Raw genomic sequence first — 13,980 nt, forward strand, 5'->3', positions numbered from 1 at the left:
TACGCCACTCCGAGTACACCCCAGCGCTTCTCCCGCGGCACGCCCACACAAGAATCCACATATGCTATCACCACGAGATGTGCTGCTGCGTCGCGGGCGCGCAATGTGAGGGTCTGAAGCGGGCCTGGGTCTGAGACTTCGAAATCCAAATATCAGTCACCGCGCGGACCCTGATGATGCTAACGCTTCGAGGAAGGTGGGGGTAGGACCGTAGGAGTTTCGCACTGGAATATCTGTCAAGATGCATCAGCGAGCAGCGGCGGCGGCGAGCGGGGCTCCTCGTCTCCGAACCCGAATATCAAGGGGATATGTGGATGTGTCATTCGAGATCTGGGGAAGGAGGTAGGAACAAACGAAGGCTCGAGATGGCAAGTCTCGTACAGTCGTCGGAGGGAACACGTTCTGACTTACTGATATCGAGATCTCAGTGCGGCAGGGGAGGAGTAAGACCTGCCTTGCAGGGCAGGACGCGCAACGCCACCGCGCAGTCCGAGGACTGGGCGACGTCATGGCGCATCGGGCAGCCGCCACAAGCACGATCGGGACAGCGCTGGAGGGCGGGAGCTGTGCAGCCCGGGAGTTTAATGCGGATCGTCGGTTGCGATCCTGGTGCATCGGATCTTGGAGGACGAGTACACCACAAGCGTACTGCTGCATGCAGTGGCCAGTGGCGCACAACCGTATATGTCGGCGCATCCGAGCATCATCGCTGGGGCACCCGCAGACGTAGCAGCGTGTGCCACTGCAATGATGAAAGGGTGGCATGGGAAGCTCGTCCATGCATCCGAGCTGAGCCACCCAGGGCAGGCTTAGACATACACGCAACTCCGACATGTCGACCACTCAATGTGGTTCTGGTTCTGCATCTGGTTCTAGGTCTGAGGTCGTACTTGGAATGATGCTGGCACGCACCTCGTCAGAAGTTCCTCCGAGTGGCAGAGTGGCAGACCCCAGACCAAGACCAAGTGACAAAGGACGCCGGGAGATGAAGGCCTTCGACATCATCGGCGCCCTCTGCGCCCTATGGGTGGCCCCCTACCGTCCAATCGCGCTGCGCCCGCTCAGGTTCTAGACGGGACCGATGATCTTCCACGGCCGTGCGGGGTGGGTGGGCCCATTCATCGGCGCTGGCGGTGGGGGAGGATCAGCGCCGCACGCGGGCGGACAAGGCCCAAAGAGGCAGGTCCGTAGGATGCGATACTCACGCGCGATAGGTACCATACGTGCTCCGCCACTGCATCGATGCCTCGCTGTGACGTCAATCGGGAAAGACGTGCCCGAGCGTTATGTTGTGCGGATGTGGGGGATCTTGGAGGCTGTTCACGGACACCGCGGAGACCCGGCCGTAGAGGCGGCGCGAAGACAGTCGTCGTAGCAATCATGGCGTCATCCTTTCCATTCGACTGCGCCGGCGGGAACGGGCTTCTCCTATGGTGGGTGCTTGTTCACTTGCCTGGGACTCGGGAGCCTGAGGTGGCCAAAGACGGATGCCGCCCCCAGGGCGTGCAATTTCGTAACGATGACGTTGAGAACCCGAAGCTGCACTCGGGCGAGCGCGCCAACCTCGGAGTCTGGACGTTGTGCACATTATACACAGGGCTGCAGCGCGAATGGACGCGTTCTGATTGATGGCGTCGGGCGTGTGGAAGCCGCTGCATGCCTCACGTCGACGATAGCGAGCACGGACGTCCACACAGGGCAGCGCGGCCCTGGCACTCGCCCTGGGGGTGGTGCGACGCGAAGCGTACTAGCTCGCGCGAGTCGGGCCGGGGTGGTCACGACCTCAGGCTCATCGCAGCAGCGAGCGTGCCGAGAGCGCACGGCGTGGGAAGCTCGCCGAGCACTGTGTCGGCGCACTGCGGAGGCTATCTGATACATGGAGAAATACAATCAGTGGCGGTTTGGGATGGGGTAGGAGAGTTGAACTGAGCGCTCACCGTAGGGTCATCCAAGGAACGACGCTGATCTGCGTGAGACCACCAGGTCCATATGTTCAAAACACGAATGCTTGGGTAGCGCCCAAATCCCGATTGGCGCTTGTAGGCGTTTGGTACCGCCGTAGGCGCCTGTATAGGCGCTCTTGAATAGAGCGAAGGTGCTGGGCAGGCGCTGGACAGGGTCCATTGACTGCGTACCGGGAAGTTGGGAGCCAAGGTGCGGCAATTTGTCTGAATAGGTGACCAATGGAAGGGGGAACCTGGAGAAGATGAGGCGCTGTGGGGGGAATGAGGCTAGAGTCAATAAAACCGCCTCCAGTCCAGACAGACCGGTCCCAATCCCTCACCGATTGGATTCCGTAGCGGACGACAGGAAGCCGCATATGCCCTATCAACTGCAGATATTCACTAAGCGGCATAAAAATTTCGGTTGAACAGCCATCCCAGAACTGAGCTGCGTGTGTACGTGGTGCGAGTCAGCTACAGTCAAACACACAGTCAAATCGAGCACAAAGTCAGAAAAGCGAAGACGCCGCACCGTACGACAATTTGCGGCCGCGGTAGGCAGGTCTTGCCGCATGCAACAAGATGCCGCTTACGCGTCTCCCTTTTTCGAACAGTGGAGTCAAAGGGAGCACCGCTGACCCTGTACCTCGTCGAACCTTGATCGCCCTCGAAGGTATCGCACAGCCTTCCGGAGTGCTATATAGCCCGCGCAGCGGCGCACGCCTCTAGCGCACCCAAATCTTCGCCGCTCTGCGAAAGATCTGTCAGAGGGTGTCAGCACGCCCCGGTAATGCGTAGACCGACGAAAAAAGTGCTCACGAGAACCGGAGCAGGAACGGCACCCGTTCCGCGACTTGAATTTTGCTATGTGCGCGATTGCGGACGCCGCGCGGTGTACTTACTGGAGACGGCCGTGCGGCCTCATGCTCGTCGAAGTCGAAGTATAACAAGATCCGAGATGAAAGCATTCGAAAGCCAATGACCCAGGCGCCCCGTGCATTCACTTACAGGACCGATAGAGATACTTCCCCGTGAGGACGCTGTGGTCAGCTGTGGCTGGGCCTAAAAATTGTGTGTCCAACAGACACCATCGGCGGGGAGCAGCCCTCGGAGCATGCTGATAGCCTTTGAGGCGGGCGATGGTCCGGTATCGGGCGAACCATCGCACTTTGCAATCTTCACGCAAACTGCGAGCACGTCGGGAGCCTAGGAGCAGGATGAATTGGCGGAAGCAATATTGTCAGCGGAACTGGAGCGCTCGTCGAAAGTTCGAGGTCCGTGATCACCGGAGACGCTGACTGCCACCGGGGCTTTTCGGCGGAGCTCGAACTAGGGCCGCTGCCGTCGAACCGCTGGGAAACTGGGCCCCAGTCTGGACCGGCTGGACATACTCAACGCTCGCGATCCAAACTCGGAAAACTGTCTATGCTATACTCCGATGACTCGGGAATTCTCCCATGCCACCGACACACCGTTTTACAGGAAAATAACGCTGGGAAAACATAGTACGCCACCATAGCGTATACCTAATGTATCAGTTCAAAAATCAAGACCAGTGCGGTGCCACATACCCATTCACCGCCTGCCCAGAAAATTAACTTGTACGTACAGTAGGAGCACACGCAACCCACTACTCGCCACGTATGACTCGTCGCAGGTATCCACAGTACTGCTATGCACTCGCAGCACCGCAGTGCATCCTCGGAAACCCTACATGCACCACCCCTGCAAGTGACCGGTGACCAGGGCAGCACACGCGTGCGGACACCTGATGGATACATGTGGGTCCACACGCGGCAGCGGCGTGATCTCAGCCCCCTTGTCGACGCAGGACTACTGCTTCGTTGGAGTTGACGCATCGTGGTGCAGCTAGACTGGGATCACCCGTACGTGGAGATCAGATGGACGCGCGGAAAGTCTGTCGCGTTGAAACGTGCACGAGCGAAGCCCGTATATTGTGATCGCAGGTCGGGCCTGCGTGGTTCTGCCCGCCTCGTGCGCACGGGTGAAGGATTTGAGGGACGGCGTCGCTCTGACACTGACAGATGCGCGTGCGGTTACTTATGCGTCGATGCTCGGTTCGCGCCCAGGGCTGGGAGACACCCGCTACAGTAAGTGAGTGACCCACATACCAACCACATACATATGCCCCTTGAGCCACTGCTGACAACTGCATCGTGGCAGCGGAAGCAGATTTAGATGAGCCCCTCGCCGTTCTGTGCCGTGGTCGGCGCCGACGCGCGAACCTGATGGGTCCTGGATAGAACTGCGAACTAGACAAACACGACGCCGGTACATCGTCCGAGGCGGCAGAGAGTGCGCCCGCCGCTCTATAGCCGCCCTCCGGCGGCGCGCCTTTGTCTCCATCTTTAGCTTAAGTTTACTGTGTTGGCCAAGGACAAGGGTTGCGTTGGACATGCGGCGACGGCAAACAAACAAAGGCACAATAATGACTCGGGGACAATAGCGGTAAGCGAAGAATGTAGAGACGGCCTACGGGGACGTACGTACGTGCATGCTGTACGACTCCTCCGTATTGTGCGTCGTCCTCGTATTGAACGGCGTAGCAAGGATAGGCAGAACGCAATCAGGCATCAAATATAGTGCTCTAAGAGCTCGGGACCGCGGCGCTACCCAAGGTTTTGCCTTGTTCGGTCGAACGCGGGACTGTGTACGAGACGCGTCGCGCCCACGCTAAAGGTGTACGTTGAAGATCACGCCACGAACCACAATAACTGTCCGCCCAACAAGCGCAGACGTGCCAGCAAGTATCTGCAGGCACTAGTATGTACTGTCAGTATCGCCCGCCGGTCAGTCAGTCGGATAGCAAGCGAGTCACGAAGCCCGAATAGTGTCCAAATTTGCCATAGTCTACATGACACGGCTGTGCACGTCGACCAGCACTGACACTGGCACTGCAACTGAATGCACGTCCCCCCAGTCAACAGAAGTCAACGAGCCTCACGCCACGTACGCCTGTGGAGATCCCGCCCGGACGGCCGCATGAACACCGAGCCCCCACCCATCACGGCCCTTGCGGGGTTTGCGGCTCGCCCGCATCCACGGACCACCACGCACTGGCCACCACGCTAGGCCCTGGTGTACGATGTACGTTATCGGACGGAAGGGGCATCGTGGCGTAGAATGCTGGATGCTGGGAAGATTGACGTGCAGCCGTGCTTAGGCTCGAACTCCGAAGCAGCCAGGGGAGGTGTTCGAGCCACCATGCCGGCGGCAAGGAACAGGTGGCAGCGGATGGGGAAGGGAAGCGCAGAAGTGTAGAAGTGCGATGCGAAACTCGATAGCCCGGGTGCTCAGGCGTCGCTCGGGGACTGTTTTGCGTGGGGGGACTGGAGGGAGGGACGGTTCTGATGGAATGCCCGCTCGAGGGTGAAGACGCCGGAGGTTGCACGATGTGGGGTGTGTACACTGGCGCGCAGGCTGCAGTTGCGATGGAGGGCCTGTTCGTGTGTGTGCTGCGTGTACGATGATCGCGAGAGTGACGGTGAGGGGTCGAGGGTTGGGAGGAATTCAAATGCGCAGTGACTTCAAAGGGAGTGCCAGTAGCGTCGTGAATACGAGACGCGCCGCGCCACGAACCTGGCGCTTTGGACGATTGACGCTGCAGTGCACGATAAACGTTAGCAGAATAACCAATAGAGGTCGCATTCAAACCACAAAAGTCTAGAAAGCACAAGCCGCTTGTCCACGACCACGGACGCCCTATACAGTGCGATAATGGGCCATTCAGTCCTGCAGCACTCCCCGAGATTCGAGGCGATGGCCCAAGACGAGCGTGTCCGTTAACCCCCGAAAGACATGGCAGACCCTGCAGCGCGGAAGCATCACGCCCCACCTCGCACCTGGGACCCTGTAGCGCGCGCTCGAGGCCCTCTGCAGCAAGACCTGGAGAATGTGAGTGTATATGGTCAGATGCACCCGCACCCCGTCACCTGGGGCCCCCAAGCAGATCATCTGCCGCCGGAACCGCGCAGCGCGATATCCACGTTTCCGACGCAGCCCCCGAGACCCAAGCTGTGGTTGGACGCGGGCCCGCCAAGCGATGCAGAGGTAGACGGCTACTGGGGGTCGTGTGATCCTGGAATGGGCAGGGCGAAGCGTCGTGCGTTTGACCGCAGCGGCCTAGGACGCCGTTGCCTGTGAAGTGCGAGCGGAGTGCAGACTGTGAGAGGCTGGGAGCAGCGGAAGAACGCCCGTGGCGAGTGAAGGCCGGGTGAAAACACAGGAACTGCGGACGAGAGGGGGGTCGTACGAGGTGCGCACTGGGCGGTGCAGGGTGAATGGATCGGCGTCGGTGTGGCGGCGCGGCGCGAGGACCGTGGCAGGCACGTGGGAGCGCGAACCTCGACGCGGGACGCGCGCGTGGGACGGCGGTTGCGCGACAGGCTCAGGGTACAGCGCGGCGTCGGCTGCGGGATAGACATAGACCCCGGGGCGTGTGTCGGTGCACGCCAGATGCGTCTCCAGATGCGACCGCGGACAGCCCCAGTGCCAGTAGGCATCTGTTCCGGAAGAGACGTGGCACGACCCCAAGACAGACGGCACCTAGTCGACGTCGACAGCGTATCCAGGTCAGTCAAAGAGACAGAGAGCAGAGAGAGCGCAGGTCATTCGAACAGCGAGATAGACAGATATACGGCCACGGTGCGCACGCCGCCACGCTGCCCGCTCGCACGGGCGGCGAGATGTCGCAGAAGCGCAGCCCGCAAACGCCGAAGCGTCCGGGACGTCCCCAGTGACTGTGTGTACCGCGGTGCGGTCTCCGCGAGAGCCCCGAGGAAACGCTGGGGGACCGTCTCCAACGAGCAGTGCCCTCCGGGGGTGTGTGGCGGCCGGTGGTGGGCGGGCGAACGCAAGCGCGCACTTGAATACGGCGCGGAGCTCGAGGATTTGTCGCTGGCAGATGCTACGCCGGAGCGCCGATATGGTGTTTTCGAGTTCCGGGCGGACGACGGAGGTGGGGCTCGGGCGTGTCCTGCAGCGAGATGCGGCGGCGTCCGTGATTACATTCTAAGGCGGGTGGAACTTGTAACAGACACAGCGCGGACTTGAGATTAACTCGGATGCATTCGAGTTGCGTGTGTCTGCGTCATCCTGTGGGTCCGATGGCGGTGCGGGCGAGCGAATGTACGAGCAAACACTGGCCACTGTGGTGAACACGTCACCTCGCCGGACTGTGTTTGACAGTTGCGAGTCAATGCTGGGCGAGTCGGGACGAGCGAAGGCCCTGGGCGCACATGGGCGAGGTACAATGACGTCATAGCGAGTGCGTGCGATTCGGAGAAGCGCAAGGCTGGGACGCACCAGAGCCAGAGTGGGCCTTGGGCTTGATCCAAAGTGACGCGTCGGGTCTATCGGCGCACTACGTACTGCGATCTGTACAATGCACTCAGAGTCCTGTCAGTACGTGGCGCACATATGGATGGGCGGAGTGCATTGCAGTTGCACGGGGCGTGCGATGACGAGTGAGCATCGTACTTACTGGAAGCGCACCGGGCGGTGGAGAGCTGCTTCGTACGGCACGGCAGAAGCGCAGTGACGGTGCGGAGCTAGAGGCAGAGGGCAAGCTCAGGCTCACCGAGCTCCATACACGGACCTCCGCCTTCGTGCGACAGCAGATCCACGGGCCATACCTGTACCCCGGCGGATTGAGAAGCCCCCAGTGCAGCCGGCCGCGGACTCACTTCCTGAGCCTGAGCACGGACTGCGAAGTGCGGTAGGTCCCTGGCCGGTCCTCGCAAGTACGCTGCACAGCCTCCTGCGCGATGCGGCAATATGGCCACGGAGAGGGTCGCGCTGCGAATAGCGTGGCATAGGCTACCTACTTACAGCGCAGCCAGCAGTGCACCCGCAGCCCCCAGTTCAGCCGTAAGATTTGGCGAATCACCTGTGCGAAACGGTGCGATCACAGGGGGGCGGCCGCCTGCAGTCGCCGAATATGCGACTTCTTGAGGTTCGTGAAGTTCGCGCCGAATTGGTCAGCAGCGCCCTATGACGAATTTGAGTACGGTATTAGGGCTGCCGAAGGGAGAGGAGAGTATGAGGGCACCTTCGCTAGGCGGGGCCGTGCCGCGGTGCCTATCATCAACGTTCGCGGGTGCCGGCGTGGTCCGTCGTCCGTCGTCGGTTGTGAATGCCAGCGAGCATGAGCTGTGGAAGAGCAATCGACTCGTCAATCGTTGGGTAATACCGCGAGCCGCACGGCCCGACTCGCCAGCCGCTCTCCCCGAGGCCAGAGAACCACCGCCGTATTGGCACATGTCAGTGCCAGACGAGCCAGACGAGATGAAGAGCTGACACGTCGGCGTGGATACATACAGACGCGATCAGGCGTGCGAGTGCGGGCTGGCCGTACACGTACAAATGACACATCGCAGGCGGGCAAGCTGGGGCCCCGGACCACGCGTTCTGTTCATGTGTATGCGTCGCGTAGATATCAGCATCACCATCGTGCGCACTGCACGAGAGGCGAGAGGGCGATCGCCGAGCTGTGAGGGTTGGAAGTTGTCAACTTCACGTTGCACGTATGCGCGGTATACGCTCGTTCATTGATATTGATGCGTGGTATACGCCCGTTCGCTCTTCCCTCGCCACTTCGGTTCTGGGGCGTGGTAGGGTCGCTGCGCCATATCAGCCCCAAAGTACCCAGTACATTCACGTACCGATCGAGCCCCCGGGAAGACCACGCCAGGCCGGCGACCATCTGGTGTAGCGAAATGGCGCAGACGGGGACAGACGGGCATATGCGGGCGTCAGACTTCTTCAATTACGCGTATACGTACCCGAGCGAGGAGAAGGGGGGACTGGGGCCACGCCGCTGCGGGCCCGCTCCGTCTCCCGTCTTCCGCTTTCCGTCTTCCGTTCTCCGTCCTCCGTTTCGCGTGTCGCGTGCGCCGGGGTGGCCGTGCGGCGAAGTTCGAAGCGCGGTATACTCGAACGAGCGACTACCGAGTTCGTACGCCGCCAAGGACGCCGTTGTAGGGTGGCAGGCACGCCCACTCGTCCACCCTTTACAATTGCTGTTTGAGAAGAAGCGAGGGTGTTACTCACTGTGGATGGGAAGCTGCGGCGGCACGATACGAGGTGGAGGCTTGCGACATCTGAGACGCCTCCAGCGCGGGTGGGCGAGGCGGCGTCAGCTGAAGCACGGGGTCTTCGGTTTCGAGCCGCAGCGGTCTGAGGTCTGAGGTTTGCGAGGCGGAACGGTGTCTTGGAGGCGTGGACAGGCCCGGTCGCCCGAGGCGCGAGCGCATCTTGTACGTGCGTGCGCGGGCGTTGTGTCGCTAGGGGTGGGCGTTATATTCATAGGAGTGGCCATTGCATAGCTATACTAGGAGGTGATTCAGCTTGACGCACGATCTGTCGCTCGGCGTGAGGCGCACAGAGGACGTGATGCGGGGGCGTTTCGGAGAGTGAGACGAAACGCGCGTTCGCGTCTCGCGTTGCAACGCAGTCCACCCACGGGCGCCTATGGATGGTGGCGGCGAAGTGGCGGACTGATTATTGTGCTGCGAATTCGGATTTCGGATTAAGGGGGTCTATGCACATCTGCTTTAATCGATGAAAGATGGGACGTACGTATTCGTAGGGTTGCCGTTACGGGGTATAGGCAAGGTAAGGGTGGGTCAATAGTAAGATGGATGCTGTTGTTCTACGTAAGGCGCGACCCATCGGCCTCCTCCCCTCGCCGATATCCATGAGAGCTGGAGTCACCTGGCGGTTAATGCGGATGAAAGAAAGAGGGGCCCTATGTACTCACCGTGATTGTGCACACGTCCGTCGCTCAGCGCATTGTGGTGACTATGCACGCGCATTGTGGGGACGCGAACCTCGCCCGGCATGCAAAGAACACGAAGAAGGTGACGGCACAACACGGCCGTAGGAAGGCGGCGACGCGCATTGTGCATGGGGCCGGGTCCGCAATGCGAACGCCCAAACGCAAACGCAAACGCAAACGCAAACGCACTTCCATATGCATGCGGCCAAAGATCACAGACGCGCACGGTGGTCATGGATATGGTTGTGTATTATGGAATGCGGACGGACGCGCGCTCGGACGCGATGGTGGTGCGGCGTGCGTTGTAGGCGGCTGTGGTATGTATGCGGACAACTCGAATCGGATGTGGTGTGGTGCTGATCAGCACTTGAGCGCCACCATGGAGTACCGGGCAGCTGCTGTGGAGAGCAACTCAAATGCAGACTCCGGCACCCTGTCCAGGCTCGTTCAGGGTGCTGATTGCACGTCGATGGATGGGACGCCGATGCAGCGTGCCAGCGTTAGAGCCTAGCACGGCAGCGCGACTGATATGGAGGACCGCAGAGGACCGCATCGGGAATGGGCACGCACAAATCGGGCGAGCTGACCACGGATGACTGTCGCCTGCGATCTTCCCGTGCACGGCGGCGTGGCCCTGGATGAGCGGATGGCAGCGGTGGCGGTGGGCGTGCACCACCATGCGTGCCGAGTCCCGAGTCACCGACGCGGATCGGGACAGCGCCGCGCGCAGAGTTCCAGCGTTCGGACAGGGCGACGGGATGACTGGAGGCCGGATCACGCGAAGCGCGCGTCGGGGCGAGCAAGCGCAAACATGCTTCACGCTGACTGGGTGATTGCACGTTCGAGGAAGATCGCTCGCAGGGGGGCGGCGCCTCGGGGGGGCCGACAGGGGCGGGTCGGAGGATGCTGAGAACTTGGCAGCGGGGGTGGAGCGTAGACGGTCGGGGACGGGCCCAGTGCTGTGCGGCGGTTGTGTCTGCACCCATGGCGAAATTTGCGGGTGGGCTGTGAGCCGTGGCGGGGCACAGTCGACAATGCGACCCTTTATGCAGATAGTGGTCGCAAAGCGACTGCTGCTGGTTGTTGTAGTCGGATTGTGTGTATGCTGCATAGGGTCAGATTGTGGTCAGGGTGCAGGCGTTCAGTAGGTGAATGGAGAAAGGGCTGTGCGCGCGGGTGGCTCCGCCGGGGCGCCCGTGGGAACGAGCCTGGTCTATGCCTTCGCTGCATTTGGGCGGTCTAAGCGCTGGACAATCGCGATCTGGGTACCTGGCCGTTGGCTGTCCGCGCCGCCCGCTTGCACGCTTGCTGGCAGAGGATATATATCGCAGGCCACCTCCCGCCACCGACCTCTTTTCTCCTCGCGTCCTCCTCCCGCCGTCTGCCGCCCTCGCCCTCCTCCGTGCCCTCTCTGCTTTTCCTGCTACCCCCGGCCGACCACCCACGCGCCTCTGCTTGAGCACCTGTCGCCCGCCTCGTTTGCCTCGAGGTCCCCCGCGAACTTCAACGTCCGCCACACCCGCGCCTCGTTTTGCTGCCTCGTTGCTCCTGGTTCGCACGGTGAGTCTCTGCTCGAATATTCTGCGGGAAGGGGCGTGCCTCCCGGGGTCCGGATCAGAAGGACGTCGAGTTGACACTCAGAATGGGAGGCGCCGAGAGAATATCGGGCGATATTCCGGCGTGATGGGCCGTGGGCACGGCGGATTTATCATGACGCCTGCGCGTGTTGGGGATATCGTGCCGGTGCCCATCCCACAGCGCAAGCTCTCCTGCACCCTCGTCCAGTCCCCGAGTCCTGCCTCGCACCTTCCCCTTTTCGACGCGCTGGCCTTGTGCTTATAGCTCCCTCCCTCCCAGCACTCGGCCTGACCCCACACCCCCCAGCCCCTCCCGCCCGCCCGTCCGCTCCCCCGCCCGCCCCCGCTCCCCCGCCCCGCCCCGCCCCCTCGTCGTCCCATGGCTTCCGGCTCAGGTCCTTCCAACAACGGCCGCCACGGCGCGTCCCCGTTCCGGAGGCAGAACAAGATCACCGCCCGGCCCCCAGGCGCACATGCTGCAGTGGTGAGCACCAGGCGCCCTCTACTTTCCTAATCCGAACACACCCTCACCCCCATTCCTTTCTTTCCTTCTCCGTCTGTGTCCGCCAGACCGACCCGTACTATGGACACGAAGAGACCGCGAAGCTGTGCTCCCGCTTCGTGACGCACCTGTTCACATGTCCGGACCTGCCCCCGCTGTCGACGTCCATCCCGCCCGCGCCGTCGCCCGCGCTCGGCAACTTCATCGCGTACGCGCTGCACCGCACGCGCCTGCACACGTCCGTGACGTTCGCGGCGCTGTACCTGCTGCAGCGCCTAAAAGCGCGCTTCCCCGCCGCGCGCGGGAGCTCCGGCCACCGCCTCTTCATCAGCGCGTTCATGATCGCGAGCAAGGTCATCTGCGACGACACGTACTCGAACAAGTCGTGGTCGATCGTCGGCCAGGGCATGTTCGCGCTGCGCGAGATCAACCAGATGGACGGCTTCGGCTTCCCCGCCGTCCCTGCCGCAGCCGACGCAGCCGCCGCAGGAGCCCTCGCAAACGCCGTTGCCCCACCCGAACTCGAGCCCGAGCTGCTCGTCCTCGCGCCCGGACTGCTCGAGTTGATATTGATCGGCGTGCCAATCGTGCCCGAGCCCACCACGCGCACGTTGTGGTCCTCGTACCCCAGCGGCGTCGACGGCGGCGCGCTGCTCGCGGGGCTCGTGCTCGTCGACATGCTCGACTCGGGGGTGTCCGGGGTGTTCGGCGCGGACGCGCGTGCTGGGGGGTGCGGCGCGTGGTGCCCGTGGCCGTGGCCGTACGGGTTGCCCGCGTGCACGGGCACGGGGGGCGGTATGGGCTTGGGCGGGGACGTCGAGGGCGCGTTGGTGACGCGCGTCGTGAAGCTGGGCGGGGGCGCGCTCGCGTTCGCGGGCGTATAGGGCGTCGTGCTCGGCACGGGGGACGGCGCGGGCGACGCGAGGATGTACGTCGGGTACGGGCCGGAGCCCTTGAAGTCGCGGCGGACCTTCTGCTCGAACTCGGTGAGCGCGCTCGGGTCGATGTTGAGCTGCCACTCGAGGTACGAGCACATCTCGCGCAAGTGTGGGGATATTTTTGCGAGGGCGTCGCCTGCCGTTTGGTAGAACGCTGTGAAGTCGGCGCCGACTTGAAGATCGCTGCTGCCCGTGGCTCAGGCGAGGGCAAGCGCGCGCCGCGGCGCATGCGCGTCCTGGCTTTGGCCACATACAGCGCGCCCCGCCGTCGCGACGGGACTCCGGGCCCTGGTCTCTCGCTGCGACGACGAGACCGGTGTGTCCCCCGCAACCTACCCAGGCCGCCTGCCCGCCTGGACCATGTGCCCTATATCATTATACCCCGCGTCCCGCCTCCCCACGCACATTCTTCGCCCGCCCGCTCAACCGCATGCCGTCATCCGGGACCGGGGGTTCGCTCGCTCGCCGTCTCGTCTCTCGTCTCAGTCTGTTGCCTCGTCTCATCTCGTCTCGCGCCGCCGTCTCTGCTCCGCCTCCGCCTCCTATACTTTTCTGGCTTTCCCCCTCGTCCCGTCCCGGCCTGACCCCGGACACATTGCATGGCCCCGCCCCCGCCCGCCCACTCGCACGCACGCAACACTACAGTCCACGCACGCACGCTACTTATTGCTCTTTCCTTCCTCACTCTCACTCTCGCTCGTTCTTATGCCCATGGGCCCCATACCACCATCGCACAATGCTCGCTCCGAACCACCACATGTTGTATAGTACCCGCATCCACACAGACAGACAAGCACAGACACAGACAAGCATGGACCACCGCTACAGGCCATTGCAGGCCACTCGCATTGATATCTATCTCTCAGGCATACTTATGATCGCGCGCCGGGGAGCGTGGAGAGATTATATACGTATACGTAGGAGAAGTAATAATGACATGAAGAACGCAACGCAACGCCCTCGAGAGATCTCGTCCTTTCTTTGTGTGTGCGTGCCTAGTCTGAAGTGGGAAGTTTGTGAGCTTGGACTTGAAGCTTGAGTTTGAAGTTTGGATGCGAGCGTGCACATTCGACTTCCGAGTGAGGTTATTTCGTCCGCGGTGGATCTCGTACGTCCTCCAAACAGCCGAGCTTTGCCCTTCAGGGCGCGACGTTGCCATATTTCGACCGCTAGCGTAGCGAGCAGTGTTCAAGAATCACTGCAAGGCTTCCATCAGCCCGCG

General features: G+C 61.9%; 3 protein-coding genes across 3 annotated transcripts; 2 read left to right on the forward strand and 1 right to left on the reverse strand.

Annotated features, from left to right (window-relative positions):
- The first annotated feature begins 303 nt into the window (after nucleotides 1–303).
- Nucleotides 304–2,164, forward strand: TRAVEDRAFT_31381 (uncharacterized protein). Its single transcript, XM_008044458.1, has 4 exons — nucleotides 304–860; nucleotides 913–1,127; nucleotides 1,206–1,869; nucleotides 1,938–2,164. Exon 3 carries the CDS (start codon nucleotides 1,381–1,383, stop codon nucleotides 1,627–1,629), a length of 249 nt encoding a protein of 82 aa, XP_008042649.1. The 5' UTR covers nucleotides 304–860; nucleotides 913–1,127; nucleotides 1,206–1,380; the 3' UTR covers nucleotides 1,630–1,869; nucleotides 1,938–2,164.
- A 504-nt stretch (nucleotides 2,165–2,668) lies between these two features.
- On the reverse strand, nucleotides 2,669–2,911 carry TRAVEDRAFT_52168 (uncharacterized protein; the record flags this gene model as incomplete). Its single annotated transcript, XM_008044647.1, has 2 exons — nucleotides 2,669–2,693; nucleotides 2,763–2,911. The coding sequence occupies 2 exons, from the start codon at nucleotides 2,909–2,911 to the stop codon at nucleotides 2,669–2,671; spliced, it is 174 nt and encodes a 57-aa protein (XP_008042838.1).
- Nucleotides 2,912–11,697: 8,786 nt separating this feature from the next.
- TRAVEDRAFT_52169 (uncharacterized protein) lies at nucleotides 11,698–12,704 on the forward strand (the record flags this gene model as incomplete). Its single annotated transcript, XM_008044648.1, has 2 exons — nucleotides 11,698–11,802; nucleotides 11,889–12,704. The coding sequence occupies 2 exons, from the start codon at nucleotides 11,698–11,700 to the stop codon at nucleotides 12,702–12,704; spliced, it is 921 nt and encodes a 306-aa protein (XP_008042839.1).
- Nucleotides 12,705–13,980: the final 1,276 nt, after the last annotated feature.

This window comes from Trametes versicolor, assembly GCF_000271585.1.
Source record: "Trametes versicolor FP-101664 SS1 unplaced genomic scaffold TRAVEscaffold_11, whole genome shotgun sequence".
NCBI classification, from domain to species: domain Eukaryota; kingdom Fungi; phylum Basidiomycota; class Agaricomycetes; order Polyporales; family Polyporaceae; genus Trametes; species Trametes versicolor.

What these genes read in the sequence shown, in the direction of transcription:
- TRAVEDRAFT_31381 (XM_008044458.1), top strand. Translation starts at nt 1,381, where the DNA reads ATGGCGTCATCCTTTCCATTCGACTGCGCCGGCGGGAACGGGCTTCTC.